The following is a 13,340-nucleotide window of genomic DNA, read 5'->3' as shown; positions in this document are numbered from 1 at the left end:
GAAGGTGATCCCAGCCCCCCCAGGGAGCACCCCACGAGAGACACACTGTTCTGGTTACACACCGAGTCACTGGGACAAGCAGACCCAGGTTATCACAAAAACAGGTACGGAGACAGGTTACACACCTGTGACGCAAGTTCACAATTCCCACACAATGCCCGGTGCACCTAGTGACAGGTATCCACAGGTATGTGTCCACACCATGATGGGAAATCAGGACAGTCGTGGGTACGGGTGCAGACCGTACCGTACCCAGCAACAGGATCGTGGTAAACGCTTAATAATTGTGTGCTGGTGGAATGAATGAATGAACAGGGAGCTTGGAGAAATAAGGGCAACTCTAGAACAACAGAAGGTGGGGCAGGGTGGGGGTGGGGCCAGGGCAGAGGGTGATCAGGGTGTGGTGACTGCAGGGAACCCCTCTCCTGGGCTGGAGCAAGGAAACGATGACCTGACTTTTCTGGGGAAGCAGATCAGAAAGGGTGGACAGTAATTGCTCTTGGGCTAGGGAGCCCTGGCCCCAGATCCCCCATGGGCAGCCAGCAGGAAAAGGAGCTGAGTGCTGAAATCTTTCTTTGCTCCTTTTAATAACCACCCTGTGTGAGTGGCTGACACTGCAGCACGCTGCTGCTGACTGGGAGTTGAATAGAGGGGCTGTGGCATAGGGGGACAAGATGCAGAGGGGGCTACGATGAGTCATGAGTTGGTGTCTAGGAGAGGGGTTCCCAACAACCTTGTCACAGGGGACAGTGTCTGTGCAAGGCAGGCCCCTGCTGCATCAGCTAGACCCACCTGAGGGGTCTAGAGTGAGGCTGGAACTTCTCTGGGGTGGTCTTGTCTGAAGACTTTCTAGGGCAGGGATGTAGCTTGGATCTTTGGTCTGGAAGGCAAGGTTCTGCACCAAGTTCCTCTACCCCGTGGAAGGGTACAGGGCCACAGGAGGCAGCATGAGCAGAGGCCTGGGCAGGAGGCAAATGTTGGCCACAAGAGGGGCTCTCCAAGGTGTGAGGATCCCTGCAAAGATGGTTCTCCTGATAGCAGAGATCTTCAGATGCCTTTCAAAGACAGGAAAAACTATACAGGGGGAGGAGCAGAGTGGCACTGGCCCCCCATGGGTAGTGAGTGGGTTCCGGGTGTGCTGGGGCAGGGGTGCTGGAGCACCTGGTGGAGGGGAAGCCAGAGCTGAGCTGAATGTAGGGATACAGTGGGGTCTCGAGGACTGGGCCCAGTTGTGGGCTTGGGAGGCCAGGTGGGGGTCAGCCTGTAGTCTAAAGCTGGCATGCGCAGAAGTATTTGACCAGGCTAGTGTTGGGGTGTGGGCAGGGTGAAGTCAGGGTTGGATGGGAGTTAGGTGTGGGAGCGGGTCGAGGTTTGTAGGCAAACTGGGTTGGGTGAAGTTAGGGTGCCTCAAAGTTGGGAAGTAGGAAGGATTGGGATTGTGGTGAATATTGGGGTCCACATAAGTGAGCTTGTCTCAGTATTGGGGTTTTGGTGGGCTTTGTGGCTTATCACGTGAAGTAGTGTAATCAGGAGCTTTGGGTTCCTGGAACTGCGGGGTGTTGGTTATGTGGGCAAGTATATCAGGACTGTTGTCGGGGTTCAGATGAAGTTGGAATGTCAGAACTGGGCCTCGGTGTCTATGGGAACCTAGGTTAGGTCGGTACGTCTGCGATTCACAGCAAACGTCAGAGTTCCGCCGGAGGCTCTAGCCTTCGCAGCTGCGGCCGGCTGCCTCTTTGTTCTAGGCCGGGGCCGGACAGGCGGAAATGGGTCAGCTCCGCCCCGCTGTGAGCCGGCCCCGCCCACCGCTCGCTGGCGTGGAAAGCGGCGGGACCACGCATTCAGGCCAATCACAGCGCCCGTCACCAGCGCGCGGAAGGAGGCGTGGCCTAGTCAAGCCCGGCCCACAGCTCATGAATATGAGGTTGGGCCGCTGCCCGTGGGGCCTGGGATTGGACAGCGTGGCGCGGGGGGCGGCATCTGGGGGCGGAGCCCTGCGGCGGCATACATAAGGCCGGGAGCCCGGCGACCCCCTCACTCGCGCGTTAGGAGGCTGTGGTCGTTTTGCAGCGTCGTCTTCCCTCCTGCGTCAGGGACCTGCACTACTCAGTGGTGAGGGTCCTGGCGGCACCGGCTCCAAGGGCCCCGGGCTGTGGGCGGCCTGGGGCCGGCCGGATGAGGCGGGGCGGCGGCGGCACGCCCCTGGGCTGGGGTGGTGTCGGGGCGGGCCCAGGGTGGAGTCCGCCCCGCCGGCGGCGAGGGGCAGCGGTAGTCCAGTCCGAGCTGCGGCCGGGGGGTGTACATTAGTGGCCTAGGCTCACCCAAAGCGGGGCGCCGCCGCAAAATGGCGGACCCGAGCCGCGAGGGTGCGCCCCGCGAAATGGCGGGATCACCGAGTGCCCGGATGGAGTGGCGCAGAGCGCGTGCAGGGCGCATGCGCGAGGCCGGGGCGGGCCTTGGGGGCGGTGCCATGTAGTGGTGCCCGACCTAGGCTCCTGGTGCCCGTTTCCGGTTGGATATGCGCTAGAGTAGCGCAGCCCTCGTTCCCATGTCCCATTCCCTCCTGGCACTCCGAGTTGGGCTTCCAGTTGCGCTGTTCCCGGCTTGTGTTTCCGGACCCACGTGGCAGAGGTTTTCCCATTCCAGAAAGGGTCAGTCCAAGTCAGCACTGATCCCACCTGTCTACTCCATGTTGGAGTCCCCGTGTTGGGACTCTGCCCCAGCTCCTTATGGAGGTCCAGTTCCCGGCCACCCCCACAGGAACCCCATAGTGGACCAAGCACTTTGCCATCCCGAACCCCGATGGTCCTGTTAGGAGTTAGGCGCCTGTTTGCAAAAGGGAGAACCAAGGTGCACTCCGCGAATGACGAAGGAGGTAGATACCAACCTGCCTTTAGTGCCCAGCCCTAAATATCTCCTGAGGGCATCATCTGGGGGCTATAGCTAGGGTGGCACTGACGACTGTGCAGAACCGGGCTCCCTCTAAGGGAACCAAGTGGGGATGGGGCCCAGGATGATGAAGGAATTAACAGCTTTTTTGAATTAATTTCTGGGTGTGGTTTTGGGATGATAAATGGCAGAAAGACAATTTTTCAATGTGTCCCCAACGAGTATATGTTATTTGTATAAAGTAAAATAGGAGGGAGGGGTGAGCGATGAAGCCCCTGGAGGATCTCAGTGAGGATTTCAACGATTTGCCACAGGCCACCATGGCATCAGATGAAGGCAAGCTTTTCGTTGGAGGGTTGAGTTTTGACACCAATGAGCAGTCGCTGGAGCAGGTCTTCTCAAAATATGGACAGATTTCTGAAGGTGAGGCTGGTGCTGGACTGGCAGCGGCTGAGCAGGGCTGCTCTTGGTGAGGTTGGGTGCTGACTGCAGACCTCTCTCCTCCACAGTGGTGGTGGTGAAAGACAGGGAGACCCAGCGGTCACGAGGCTTTGGATTTGTCACTTTTGAGAACATTGATGATGCGAAGGACGCCATGATGGCCATGAATGGGAAGGTGAGGGGCAGCTGCTCTGGGATGCAAAGTGTTCAGGCTTGCAGGGCAGGGAGGCTCAGAGGCTGACCTGAGCCAACTTCTTGGTCTTCACAGTCTGTAGATGGGCGACAGATCCGAGTTGACCAGGCTGGCAAGTCATCTGATAATCGATCCCGTGGGTACCGAGGTGGCTCTGCTGGGGGCCGGGGCTTCTTCCGTGGGGGCCGAGGCCGGGGCCGTGGGTTCTCCAGAGGTGAGTGCCACTCTTGGGGCCCGAGGCCCTTGAGGACATGATGGGAACACTGCTGGAAGGAGCTGGCACTTAACTTGTCTTTCCTGTTCCTGTCTGTAGGAGGAGGGGACCGAGGCTATGGGGGGAGCCGGTTCGAGTCCAGGAGCGGGGGCTATGGCGGCTCTAGAGACTACTACAGCAGGTGAGGGTGCAGTCCTGCCGGGTGTGTGGCAGGCTTCTGTTGGGACGTTGGCACAGGGTTGGGGTGAGTAGACTAAGGTGCCCTCCAGCACCCACATGTGTCTTTCCTATAGCCGGAGTCAGGGTGGTGGCTATGGTGACCGGAGCTCTGGAGGGTCCTATAGAGACAGCTACGACAGTTATGGTAAGTCACGTTCTGAGGGCTGCGGTGGGAGCTCAGCAAGCCTTGGCACCCTCTGTGAGAGACACTCAGACCTTGTCACTGTGCTTGCCCATAAGGGACAAGATTGCCCTCTCAGGTCTCCGTGCCAGCAGCCATTTCTACCACAGAACATAAAAGCTAGACCAGACTGACCAAGAAGGAAAGGGAGATGAGGGGCCTGCCAAGCAGGCAGCATAAGTGCATGTGCGGCCACCCGGCCCCGCCGCCCTTGGCTGTGGGGGGGGTTGGATGCTCCCGAGGCTGCAGGGCCGAGCCCTCCAGGTCTGGACCCGGGAGTGGAATGCTGCCTCTTGTTGCGTGCTTCAGTGCTTTTACACTGTACCTGCTTCTTGTTCTCAGCTACACACAACGAGTAAAAATCCTTCCTGCTCAAGATCGTCCTTCCAATGGCTGTATATTTAAAGATTTTGGGAGCTTCGCTGAATCATTAATGTGTAGTGAACACACCTCCTTGTACCCACTTTTGTAGTCTTATCAGTTCTGATCTTGTCAAACACAGCCTGACTGCTTCTGACCCCCCAGATGGCTTCATTACTAGATTTTACTTTTTAAGGAAGCGTTCGTTTTTAAGGGTTTTAAAAACGTTTTGAAAAGCACTTAAGATTTTACTTTTTTCTTTTTACCATGAGCCATGAGTTTTTTAGAAAATCATCGGGGGTTGTGTGGGTTTTTTGTTTTTGGTTGTGTTGTCTTTTTTACTTCCCTTTTTAGTGGGGTTGGCCTGGTGAAGTTGGGTCCCCCAATTCAAATCTCTCTGAGATTGGACAGACTCTGAGTCTGCTCCATGTTGGACGCTGAGTGAGCCATGGCTTTTTTCCAACTTCATGTACCGTTTCTGAGTGTAGCATGGTAGGACCCGTCCCAGGTGGCAACAGAGGTGACTGTTCACCTGGGCCTGGCCTATGTGGCCTATCTGCTGTGTATGACTTACAGTAGACTTGGAGATGTTTCCAAGAGGTTCTTGAAAATGTTTATTTATATTGTCCTTTTTTACTGGAAGACGTATGCATATCCCATTGATGTTGTATTTGAAGTGGTTAAGGAATTCTTGTACACAGTTTTTTTGGCTTTACGAAGCCGATTAAAAGACCGTCTGAAATGAACTTTGCTCTGACAATTTCCCTTTCATTGCTCAACACACTCCTGCTGCGAGCTCTTGACACTCAGACCTCAGCAGAGAGGGCAATTTGAGAAGCAGGTCTGCAAGTCCTGCCTGAGGCCCATGGAGAGCTAGACCAGGAAGGCAGAGTAAACTGACGCTGGCGGGCCCCTTGTGACAGCCAACTGCCACCAGTCCTGGTTAGGTGAGCAGGTGGCTGACGGGAGTGGGTAGGTTGGATCTCGAGGCAGCCCTGGGAGGCTTCTGGCAGTGGCAGCCAGAGGGCTCAATGGGGCGGGCAGTGCAGCAGGGACAGTGGACACACGGGCACCTGACGTTGACCCGACTATCTTAGCCTAGAAGCAGGCCAGAGAGCAGATGGCAGGCAGTGTCCCTGGGCGACCGCAGACTGACTGCTCATTAGCTAGCTCTGCTGTTGCTTCACAAGTTCTGAGAGTTCTCCGCTAGCCTATGGAAGCTGCAGCCCCTCGGAGGACAGAAGTGTTGTGCGCCCAACAGAAACCTCTGAGACGCAAGCTGCTCCCTTGGCTAGCTCATATGTGGAAATAGCCCTGTAATTCGAGGTAACTCCTTTTGCTCGTGTCCACATCCCTCCTCTTGTCAAGAGCTCATTTGAAAGTAAAATTATGTGCCTGGGGAATGTTTCTTTGACTTTTTTTTGCTTTCCCTTTTTCTTTCTTTTCATCTTTTTAATCAAAGTCAGACCCCGGCTTAGTTTAGCCCTTCCCTGCCTGCAGCCAGGCAAGCAGCCCAGGAAGTTGCACCTCACAAGTAGGTTCGAACTGTAAGCAGGATTAGAGAGCACTGAACATCCTGCCTTCGGATTTTTTGTTCATCAATTGACAGTCTTTTCCAGACCTCCTTAAGTCATACTCCTCTCTGTAGCTCTCTGATGTCTGTTGCCTCCATGAGTTTTTTTTTTTTCCCAGAGCCCACACTATTCTCTAAGCAGCTCCATCCCAAGTGGGTAGCTGGCTATGCTTAGGGATGGAACACCGCCTGGCCAAGGCTCAGGCTTGCCCTGGTCACACCAGCCCGTGACAGGGTCTCTGCCAGGATGGCCCGATGACTAGCTTAAAACCCTCCTAGGAGCAGTGGATGGTTTAGGGGGAGGTAAGGAGGGGCAGCTACGAGCATGTGTCCAAGATCCTAGGGGTAACACTCCTTTGCTTTGGCAGGTTGAAGGGAAGCCATTGTGACTTGGAAAGGTGGTCCAAGAACAGCAATGACCTGGGGTCCTTTCCCAAGAGGGACTTCACCTAGGAGCAAGAACCAGAGGTTCAGCCCCCTGCTCTCTCAGCCTGTCACCTGTAAGTGCTTTTCTGGGGGGTGATACATGGTCCTTTGGCCTTGGCAATGCCTGGTCCTTTCTGAGGGTTCTCTCTGGTTTCCTGCCCCACCCATAGTATGGATGGGGGCAGCTTTCTGTGTGGGCCTCCTGTCGGATCCAGCTCTAGTTCTCTTCATTCCTTCTTCATTTTTCCAGCAGGTGCTTTATTGGCAAGGTGGAAGTACAGGGCTTCAAGTTACTCCAGGAGGATGGGTGTGTGGCAGCTTGCACGTGGCCAGTCCTCACCTGCAACAACAGTGACAGGATGTGGAAGTCAGATTTGAATAAAGGACTGGTGTGTCTACCCAGAAATCTGAGTCTGGTTTGGGGCGCGGCTGAGGAGGGTGGTCCATAAACCTCAGGTGGAGGCTGGGTGGGAAGTGGGGGGTCTCTTAGAGAAAGCCTCTTCTGGCCTTTGTTCAGGGCAGTAGCTGGACCCAAACCAGACAGACGAGGCAGTCACTTAGTTGTCATCTTGGGGTTGGTCTGGGGGCACACTCAGCTTGAGAGGAAGAGGCAGTGGTCCCTGGGCTCCCTCATCTGAGATGTGCACATGTCTCTCTCAGGGCCCTCATAAACGTATTGACACGGAATGACCTTGGGCACCTTCATCTGTGCTTGCCTGTAGGGCCTACCTTTCTTCCTGAGCTGGTGGCTCTCTGCTGTGATCTTGGGGTGCAGAGAGTTGGGGTTGGACCCTGATTCCGAGGCCTTGGGTCTGTCCTCTCAACTTCTAGCAGAGTGGGGAGGATGGTGGCAGTAGACCCAGAGCTGGGCCAATGCAATGTGGTCTGGATGGCTGAGGTGCCTGCCACCACAACTGAGCGCAGGATGCCCAGACTGGAACAGGCAGGCCTATCCCTCGCAGCACAAGGTCCGGACTGGGAACCAGAACAGCAAGAATTCCCAGGACCTCATGGGGGAGAGGCCCTAAGGGTACTAAGCTGAACTTGGGATGGCCTTGCCGCTTGCCGCTGGTCTTTGACCCCCCTCTGTGCAGTTGGGAACCTTCTTCCTGTGAGGCTGCTGGCTCCCCTGTGGCCTGTCGCTCGCTCTCTGGGCACCCAGCTTTTCTGACTTGTTCCAGGAACTGGGAGCTCCGCGTGGGTGTAGCCATTATGCTCCGGGCCAGAAGGGGCGTGAGCCCAGGCACGCGAACAGCTGGCTGAGCGCAGAGCACTGTGGGACTGAGCGAGGGGAAGCCATGGGACGGGGCGTTCCCCAGGGCCAAGCTCCGCCCCCTCGAGCCATTGGTTGGCACCGCCCTGTGCCAGTGAATGACAGGGACTCGGGGGTGGGTGGGGCGGGATCACTTCTTCCGCGGGGCCATGGGGCAGTGTGTGCTAGCGCGGCTGCTCCTGCCAATGTTGCTGCTGTCAGTGATGCTCTGTGGAACCCAGAATGCCACTTCCTCGTCGCTACACCCACCGCAACCTACGCTCTGGTCACCGCACGCCATGACGAACGGGAGCCAGTCAGGCACGCTGCACAACAGCACGCACCCACGGCTGCTGGGCTCGCCAGGCTCGCCGCTGCTGCGCTCGTTCTACGTGCTTTCTGGTTTCATCAGCCTGGCAGTGCTCTACTTCCTTATCCGGGCCTTTAGGTACGTCAGGCGCACGCTGCCGCCAAGGAGCGCCAAATCAGCGTGCACCTTCTGCCTCACAGGCTCAGGGGCGAGTGCCCCGCCCCTTCGGCGCTGTGGTAAGGTTCGGGTGGCTGAAGTGCAGTCACGTGATGCCTTGGATTTTCCTCACGCTGGGGCACAGATGTGGGTTTCTGGAACACAGCGACCCAGGCCGGACAGTGCGGGTGGGGGAGGGCGTGCTCCTGCTTTATGTTTCTGCTCCGCGGTCCTGGTGCCAGGCGACGCCCACCAGCCTAGCCTGAGCCTGTGTTCCCCGCCAGCCGCACCCGCCCTTTAAGTCCCCCAGCCGGGAGAATAGAAAGGAGGGCCCGCTGGGAAGGGCCTGACAACCGCGCCTTCCATCTTCTGCTCTTTCAGCACCGGAGCTGGCAGCGGTCAGTTTCTTGGTTCCACGGATGTTCCCCCTAGAGAGTTGAGGACTCCTCTTCCTTCCCCATGGTCCACATGCCCTGCAAAGTTCTAGTTCAGTCCCCTGCCCTGCAAAGTTCTAGTTCAGTCCCCTGGCTTCCCTGTTTCACTTCCTGTTCGGGACTGACCTCCAGAGGGCCTTTGTCGCAGAGCTGACCATGTTCAGACGCTTTAAAGGGGCCCTTTTTGTCCCCCACCCACACTACCGCGGGTGCACAGTGCTCTTGTTCCCTCTGAGTACTTAATCTTGCTGCATCCTCTTCAGAAGGCCCTCCTTTCTTTGGTGGCCTGGTGGTGGTCAGGAACAGGGGCTTCTGTCTGGGAAAGCCCTCAGTCCAGCCCTCAGGCTCTGATACACCCTCACCCCTCTCTGAGACTCCGTTTTCTCATCAGTAGAGTGGGATAACAGTGCCCCCCACTGGAGTGGTCCTGGCCAAGAGTTCTACCAAGGGAGGCATCCACCTCCCATTATTGCCATAAGAGCAACTAATCATGGTGGCTGTTATGAGGCAAAAGAAACACAATTAGACCAGGAAGCTTCACAGCAAAGCTTTGGGGGTCAGGCAGAGGAGGCGGAGAGCAGAGACAACAGAGGCTATGGGGAAAGGCAGGAAATGGGCTGGGGTGTCAGCTGCCCCGGGAGGTGACCCGAGGCAGCCACTGATGGGGCCTGGGACTGCTTTCAGGTTGAAGAAACCCCAGCGGAGGAGCTATGGCCTCCTGGCCAACACCGAGGATCCTATGGACATGGCCTTGCTGGACGGTGTTGAGGAAACCACCTTTGAGACCAGGAATCTGAGATGGTACTGAAGTCCCCCCCCCCCCTCCAGAAGTTATGGGTGGATGGGTAGAGCAGGGCTAGAGAGTTGGGAAGACCACTGATTCTAGAGTTCATCCACATGCCACCAGGCTGTGTGGCCTTGGACAAGAAATGGGCCTCTCCCAGACTCAGTTTCCCATATCTTTCAGATGGGAAGGGGCCAAAGTCTTGAACCAGTGCTCTGGGCCCAACCTTGAAGGCCAAGATCAAAGTCAGATAGAGAATTAACTTCAGGGCGCTGCAGAGGGGATGGGTTGGGTGGTCTTTCCATGGTCCCAGCCCCAGGAAGAGCATAGCAGACAAAGGGAATGGCAGGAAGGAAGGAGGGCGGGACTAAGGACCCAGGGTCTGCTGGGCACAGAGCTGGGACTGGGCCTGAGCAGAGAGTGATGGCTCTTCAACCCAGCTTGTTGGGGATGCAGGTGTGGAGGCCAAGAGACCAGGGGGCGGCTCTGGCTTTGCAAGCCTCCCAGGGGAGGCATTGCTATGATGTGGTAGCCCTTCTGGTCTTCTCTACCTCTCCTAGCTAGGGGACCCCGTCTCCTTCCTTCCCCCTTATCCCTTCCCCCTTCTCCCTTCCTCCTTCCCCCTTCCCTGAAGGTGGGAAGTGGGTAGGGCCTCACAGGCTAGGGGAGGTAGACCCCAGTGGACCTGGGGGCAGGGGCTGGACAGGTGAGAGGGCTCCCAGGCACTTGGAGGGTTAGCCTCAGGCACAGTTGGGGGGAGTGGATCAGTGTAGGCCCATTGCTCCCAACACCTCTCACCCCTACCCCTCATCTTTCAGATGTTCAGGTCAGGGAGGCAGTGTTCCCAGCTGCCCTGGGAGAAAGATAAGAGACAGGGTCCACTCCCAGTGCCTACACACCTGCCGATTCTTCTGCTGACCTGAGAGCTTGAGTGGGACCTGCCCAGCCTGCCTGAAGCCACCTCCGCTCTCCACCAGGACTACCCAGTATGCCAGGTGCAAACCAGAGGGACCCCCAGCAGCCCCATCCAGGATTCTGAGACCCTCTGCTTGGACTGTGACTTGTGCCGCTGACCCTCCCCGTGGGGACACAGCTGAGGCCTGGCAGGCAGGCGGGCTAAGGGTCCTGTCTGGGAGTGCCTTCCCCACTGGGCTGGGGACAATAAAGGCAGCAGTGCTTCTGTATCTGGCACCCAACTCCACAGTGAGCCAGACCTGGCATTCTGGCTCATAGCCAGGGTAGATGCCAGGGCTTCATCTGGGCCTGGTTTTTCTTATCTGTGATCACGCTGGTCTTCTTTGACTTTGTCCCCAGCTGTCCAGAGGGCCCAGGGAGGAGTTTCCTGAGGTAGATGGAGAGATGGAAGGAGCTGCCAGTCATTGCCTTTGGGCCTAGAGAGATCTCCTAATCAACCATCAAAGGCCTTGTATAGGGGCTCCCTCTTCTGTGCTGCCTTCAGCCTTGGGCCCCTCAAGGGCCATGTTTTCTGGGACCCTCGCCTCACCCTTTTCACACCAGCACCTTTGGGACTGTAGTGTAGGGGGGCTGGAACTTCTTGCAGCTTCAGGACCCCTTGTGCCCACCATGCCTCTCCCCTGTCAGCCTCCTGTGGAATCATTAATGAACCTACCCCAGCACCTAACCTCATTCCTAGTGAGGGGCTTGATGGGTTCCTCTTTGGGCTTTGTTTTTCCTTCAAGGCACTATGTCTGGGCAGGGTCCAGCTCTGTCACCCCTGCTCCCTGTAAATTTGGTCTTGGAGAGTCAGAGAGGAGGGGCTGACCTGTGACAGCCCCACTACCTGAGGTCTCCCCACAGGCCACTGGCCAGAACCACCACAGCCATGTCATTAGGAGGAGTAGCCACTAGGTGGTAGCCTTGTGCTGCCCAGCCTCTGCCCTGCTGACCTGCTGGGCCCAGGTGTGGCCTGGGATCAGCCAGTTGTACAGGTGGGGAAATACATCCATTTGGAGGCCCTGTTTCTCAAGCTTCTTCCTGAGCATCACTTTGTCCCCATGTCCACTGTGGGATGGGCCAAACCTGACCCTCTGGGCCGTTCCCTCTCAGCCCCACTGACCCTCCTTGCTGGGCCTTATCCTGGGTCCCTGCTTGTTGCCGGGTGCAGAGGAGCCATCTCTGCCACAGTCAGCTCTTCACTCCTCTCTCCATCTCCGGTCCTCTGAGCTGGTCTCCAGTCTGCTTCCTTGGGCGGCTCTATCTGTGCCCCTCACAACTTGGCTTCCACTTCCAGTTCCTCCTCCAGTACCCAGCTCCTGCCCCCCTTCCCCACCATTCTTTGGGAGGGTCCTGCACTGAGGACCAGCAGATCCTCCAGAGTCCCCTGGACGCCCCAGATATTACACTCCCTGCCTCTGGGGCTCTGGCTGTTCCCTATCTGTCCCCACCCCTCTCCACACATCTCTGTTTTTGGTCTCTGCATCTCTGTCTTCTCCACTTCTGAACCCCTGCCGGCCTCCCTATTTGTTTCTCTCCACCTGCACAGCCTTTCACTTGGTTTCCCTCCATTTCCACCTGTCTCTCTCTGCTCTCCATCTCTCTCCCTGTCTGACCCACTGGGACATGCTTTTAACAGGTGCACAGACACTGTGCGGGTCCCCCTACCCTGTGATCTGTGCCCCTCTCCCACAGCTCTGAGTGATTTCTTGAGCTTCAAAAGGCACATTAATTACTCTAATAAAGTCAGGAGAGACCCTGCATCTGCCATCCAGAGCTGGGAACACACTACTCACCCTCTAGCGTGGCTGCCTCCTGCCCACCCCCATGGGGCAGGGAGGGGTGCCCCTTGCTTTCAGGCCCCTGTGCCTGTCAGCGCCTGTCAGCCTCACTGCATCCCCGTGCATTAGTGTGGAGTAATTGGCAGCTCCCTTCAAGGTTAATGCAATATTAGCAGGAAGTTCTCAGTGGCTTGAAGCCAGGAGAGGGGCCTGTCAGCACCAGATGAAGGGCCCGGGTCCTGGCAGCTTAAGGGCCCATGTGTACGTGCATGCATGTGAGCACGGAGGGGTTTCCAGCACCTTCCTCCACCTCTCATACCCACACACAGATAGAGGACATATACAGCACGTGACACAGACTATCATGCATAGGGATAGACACAGGACACACATGCACACATACTGCCTGCAACAGATCCAGAGCCTGTGCCAGATTAGGGTGCACAACCCATAACCTGCACCCTTGAGGCTCTCCCACCACCTCCAAAATATATTTTTATTGGTTTTTAGAGAGAGTGAGAAACATCTCTCGGTTGCCTCTCGTACATGGGGTCTGAACCCAAAACCTGGGCATGTGCCCTGACTGGGAATCAATCAGCAACCTTTCGGTGCACAGAACGATACCCAAACAACTGAGCCACACTGGCCAGGGCAGGAGGTAGGGGTTCTTCTGCTGGTTCTGATGTGGGCTCCCTCAGACATGGACCTAGCTCCCAGCAGGGCTGCATTTCTCTCACCTAGGGTCAGCAAGTGAGGCAGCTGCATCCTCCTGGGATTCCCAGGACCCAAGTCCTCTCTGATCCCCCATCCTCTCTGGTGTTTCAGTGCCCCTTATCCTCCTTGGAGGAGTCTGAGCCCCCCCCCCCCCCCCCCCGCCCTGCTGTGATGTCCTAGTCCAGGGCAGGTGTGGCTATGCAGGGGCACCCAGAGCTGCACTACCCAGCACAGTAGCCACATGTGGCTTTTTACATTTACACTCAAAGTAAGAAATTAAAAACCCTGCTCCTTGTCATACTGGCCACATTCCATGTTCCCAGGAGCCATGGGGAGCTGGGGGCACTTGTATGGAACAGCGAAGATCTGGAATGTTTCTGTCCTCAGGAGAAGTCTAGCCCCAGACTGGTAGGTAGTCACCATGGAGGACAAGTCTCTGTCCAGGCCTGGGGCTGGGAG

General features: G+C 56.8%; 2 protein-coding genes across 3 annotated transcripts; both read left to right on the top strand.

Annotated features, from left to right (window-relative positions):
* The first annotated feature begins 1,941 nt into the window (after positions 1-1,941).
* Positions 1,942-5,243, top strand: CIRBP (cold inducible RNA binding protein). 2 transcript variants are annotated; one of them, XM_081136877.1, is made up of 7 exons: positions 1,942-2,112; positions 3,204-3,312; positions 3,399-3,505; positions 3,599-3,737; positions 3,837-3,918; positions 4,031-4,101; positions 4,480-5,243. In XM_081136877.1, the coding sequence occupies exons 2-7, from the start codon at positions 3,210-3,212 to the stop codon at positions 4,494-4,496; spliced, it is 519 nt and encodes a 172-aa protein (XP_080993003.1). In that variant the 5' UTR covers positions 1,942-2,112; positions 3,204-3,209; the 3' UTR covers positions 4,497-5,243. The 2 variants fall into 2 exon arrangements, with proteins under 2 accessions (XP_080993003.1, XP_080993002.1); XM_081136876.1 differs by having other exon boundaries at positions 2,034-2,112; positions 3,132-3,312.
* Positions 5,244-7,889: 2,646 nt separating this feature from the next.
* On the top strand, positions 7,890-10,708 carry FAM174C (family with sequence similarity 174 member C). The gene is made up of 3 exons (XM_081136874.1): positions 7,890-8,196; positions 9,333-9,449; positions 10,251-10,708. Coding segments are annotated over exons 1-3 (396 nt in total). The 5' UTR covers positions 7,890-7,918; the 3' UTR covers positions 10,252-10,708.
* Positions 10,709-13,340: the final 2,632 nt, after the last annotated feature.

This window comes from Miniopterus schreibersii (genome assembly GCF_964146895.1).
Source record: "Miniopterus schreibersii genome assembly, chromosome: 4".
Lineage (NCBI taxonomy): Eukaryota > Metazoa > Chordata > Mammalia > Chiroptera > Miniopteridae > Miniopterus > Miniopterus schreibersii.
The sequence above is the reverse complement of the archived record's forward strand: the minus strand, read 5'-3'. Positions and strand labels throughout refer to the sequence as shown.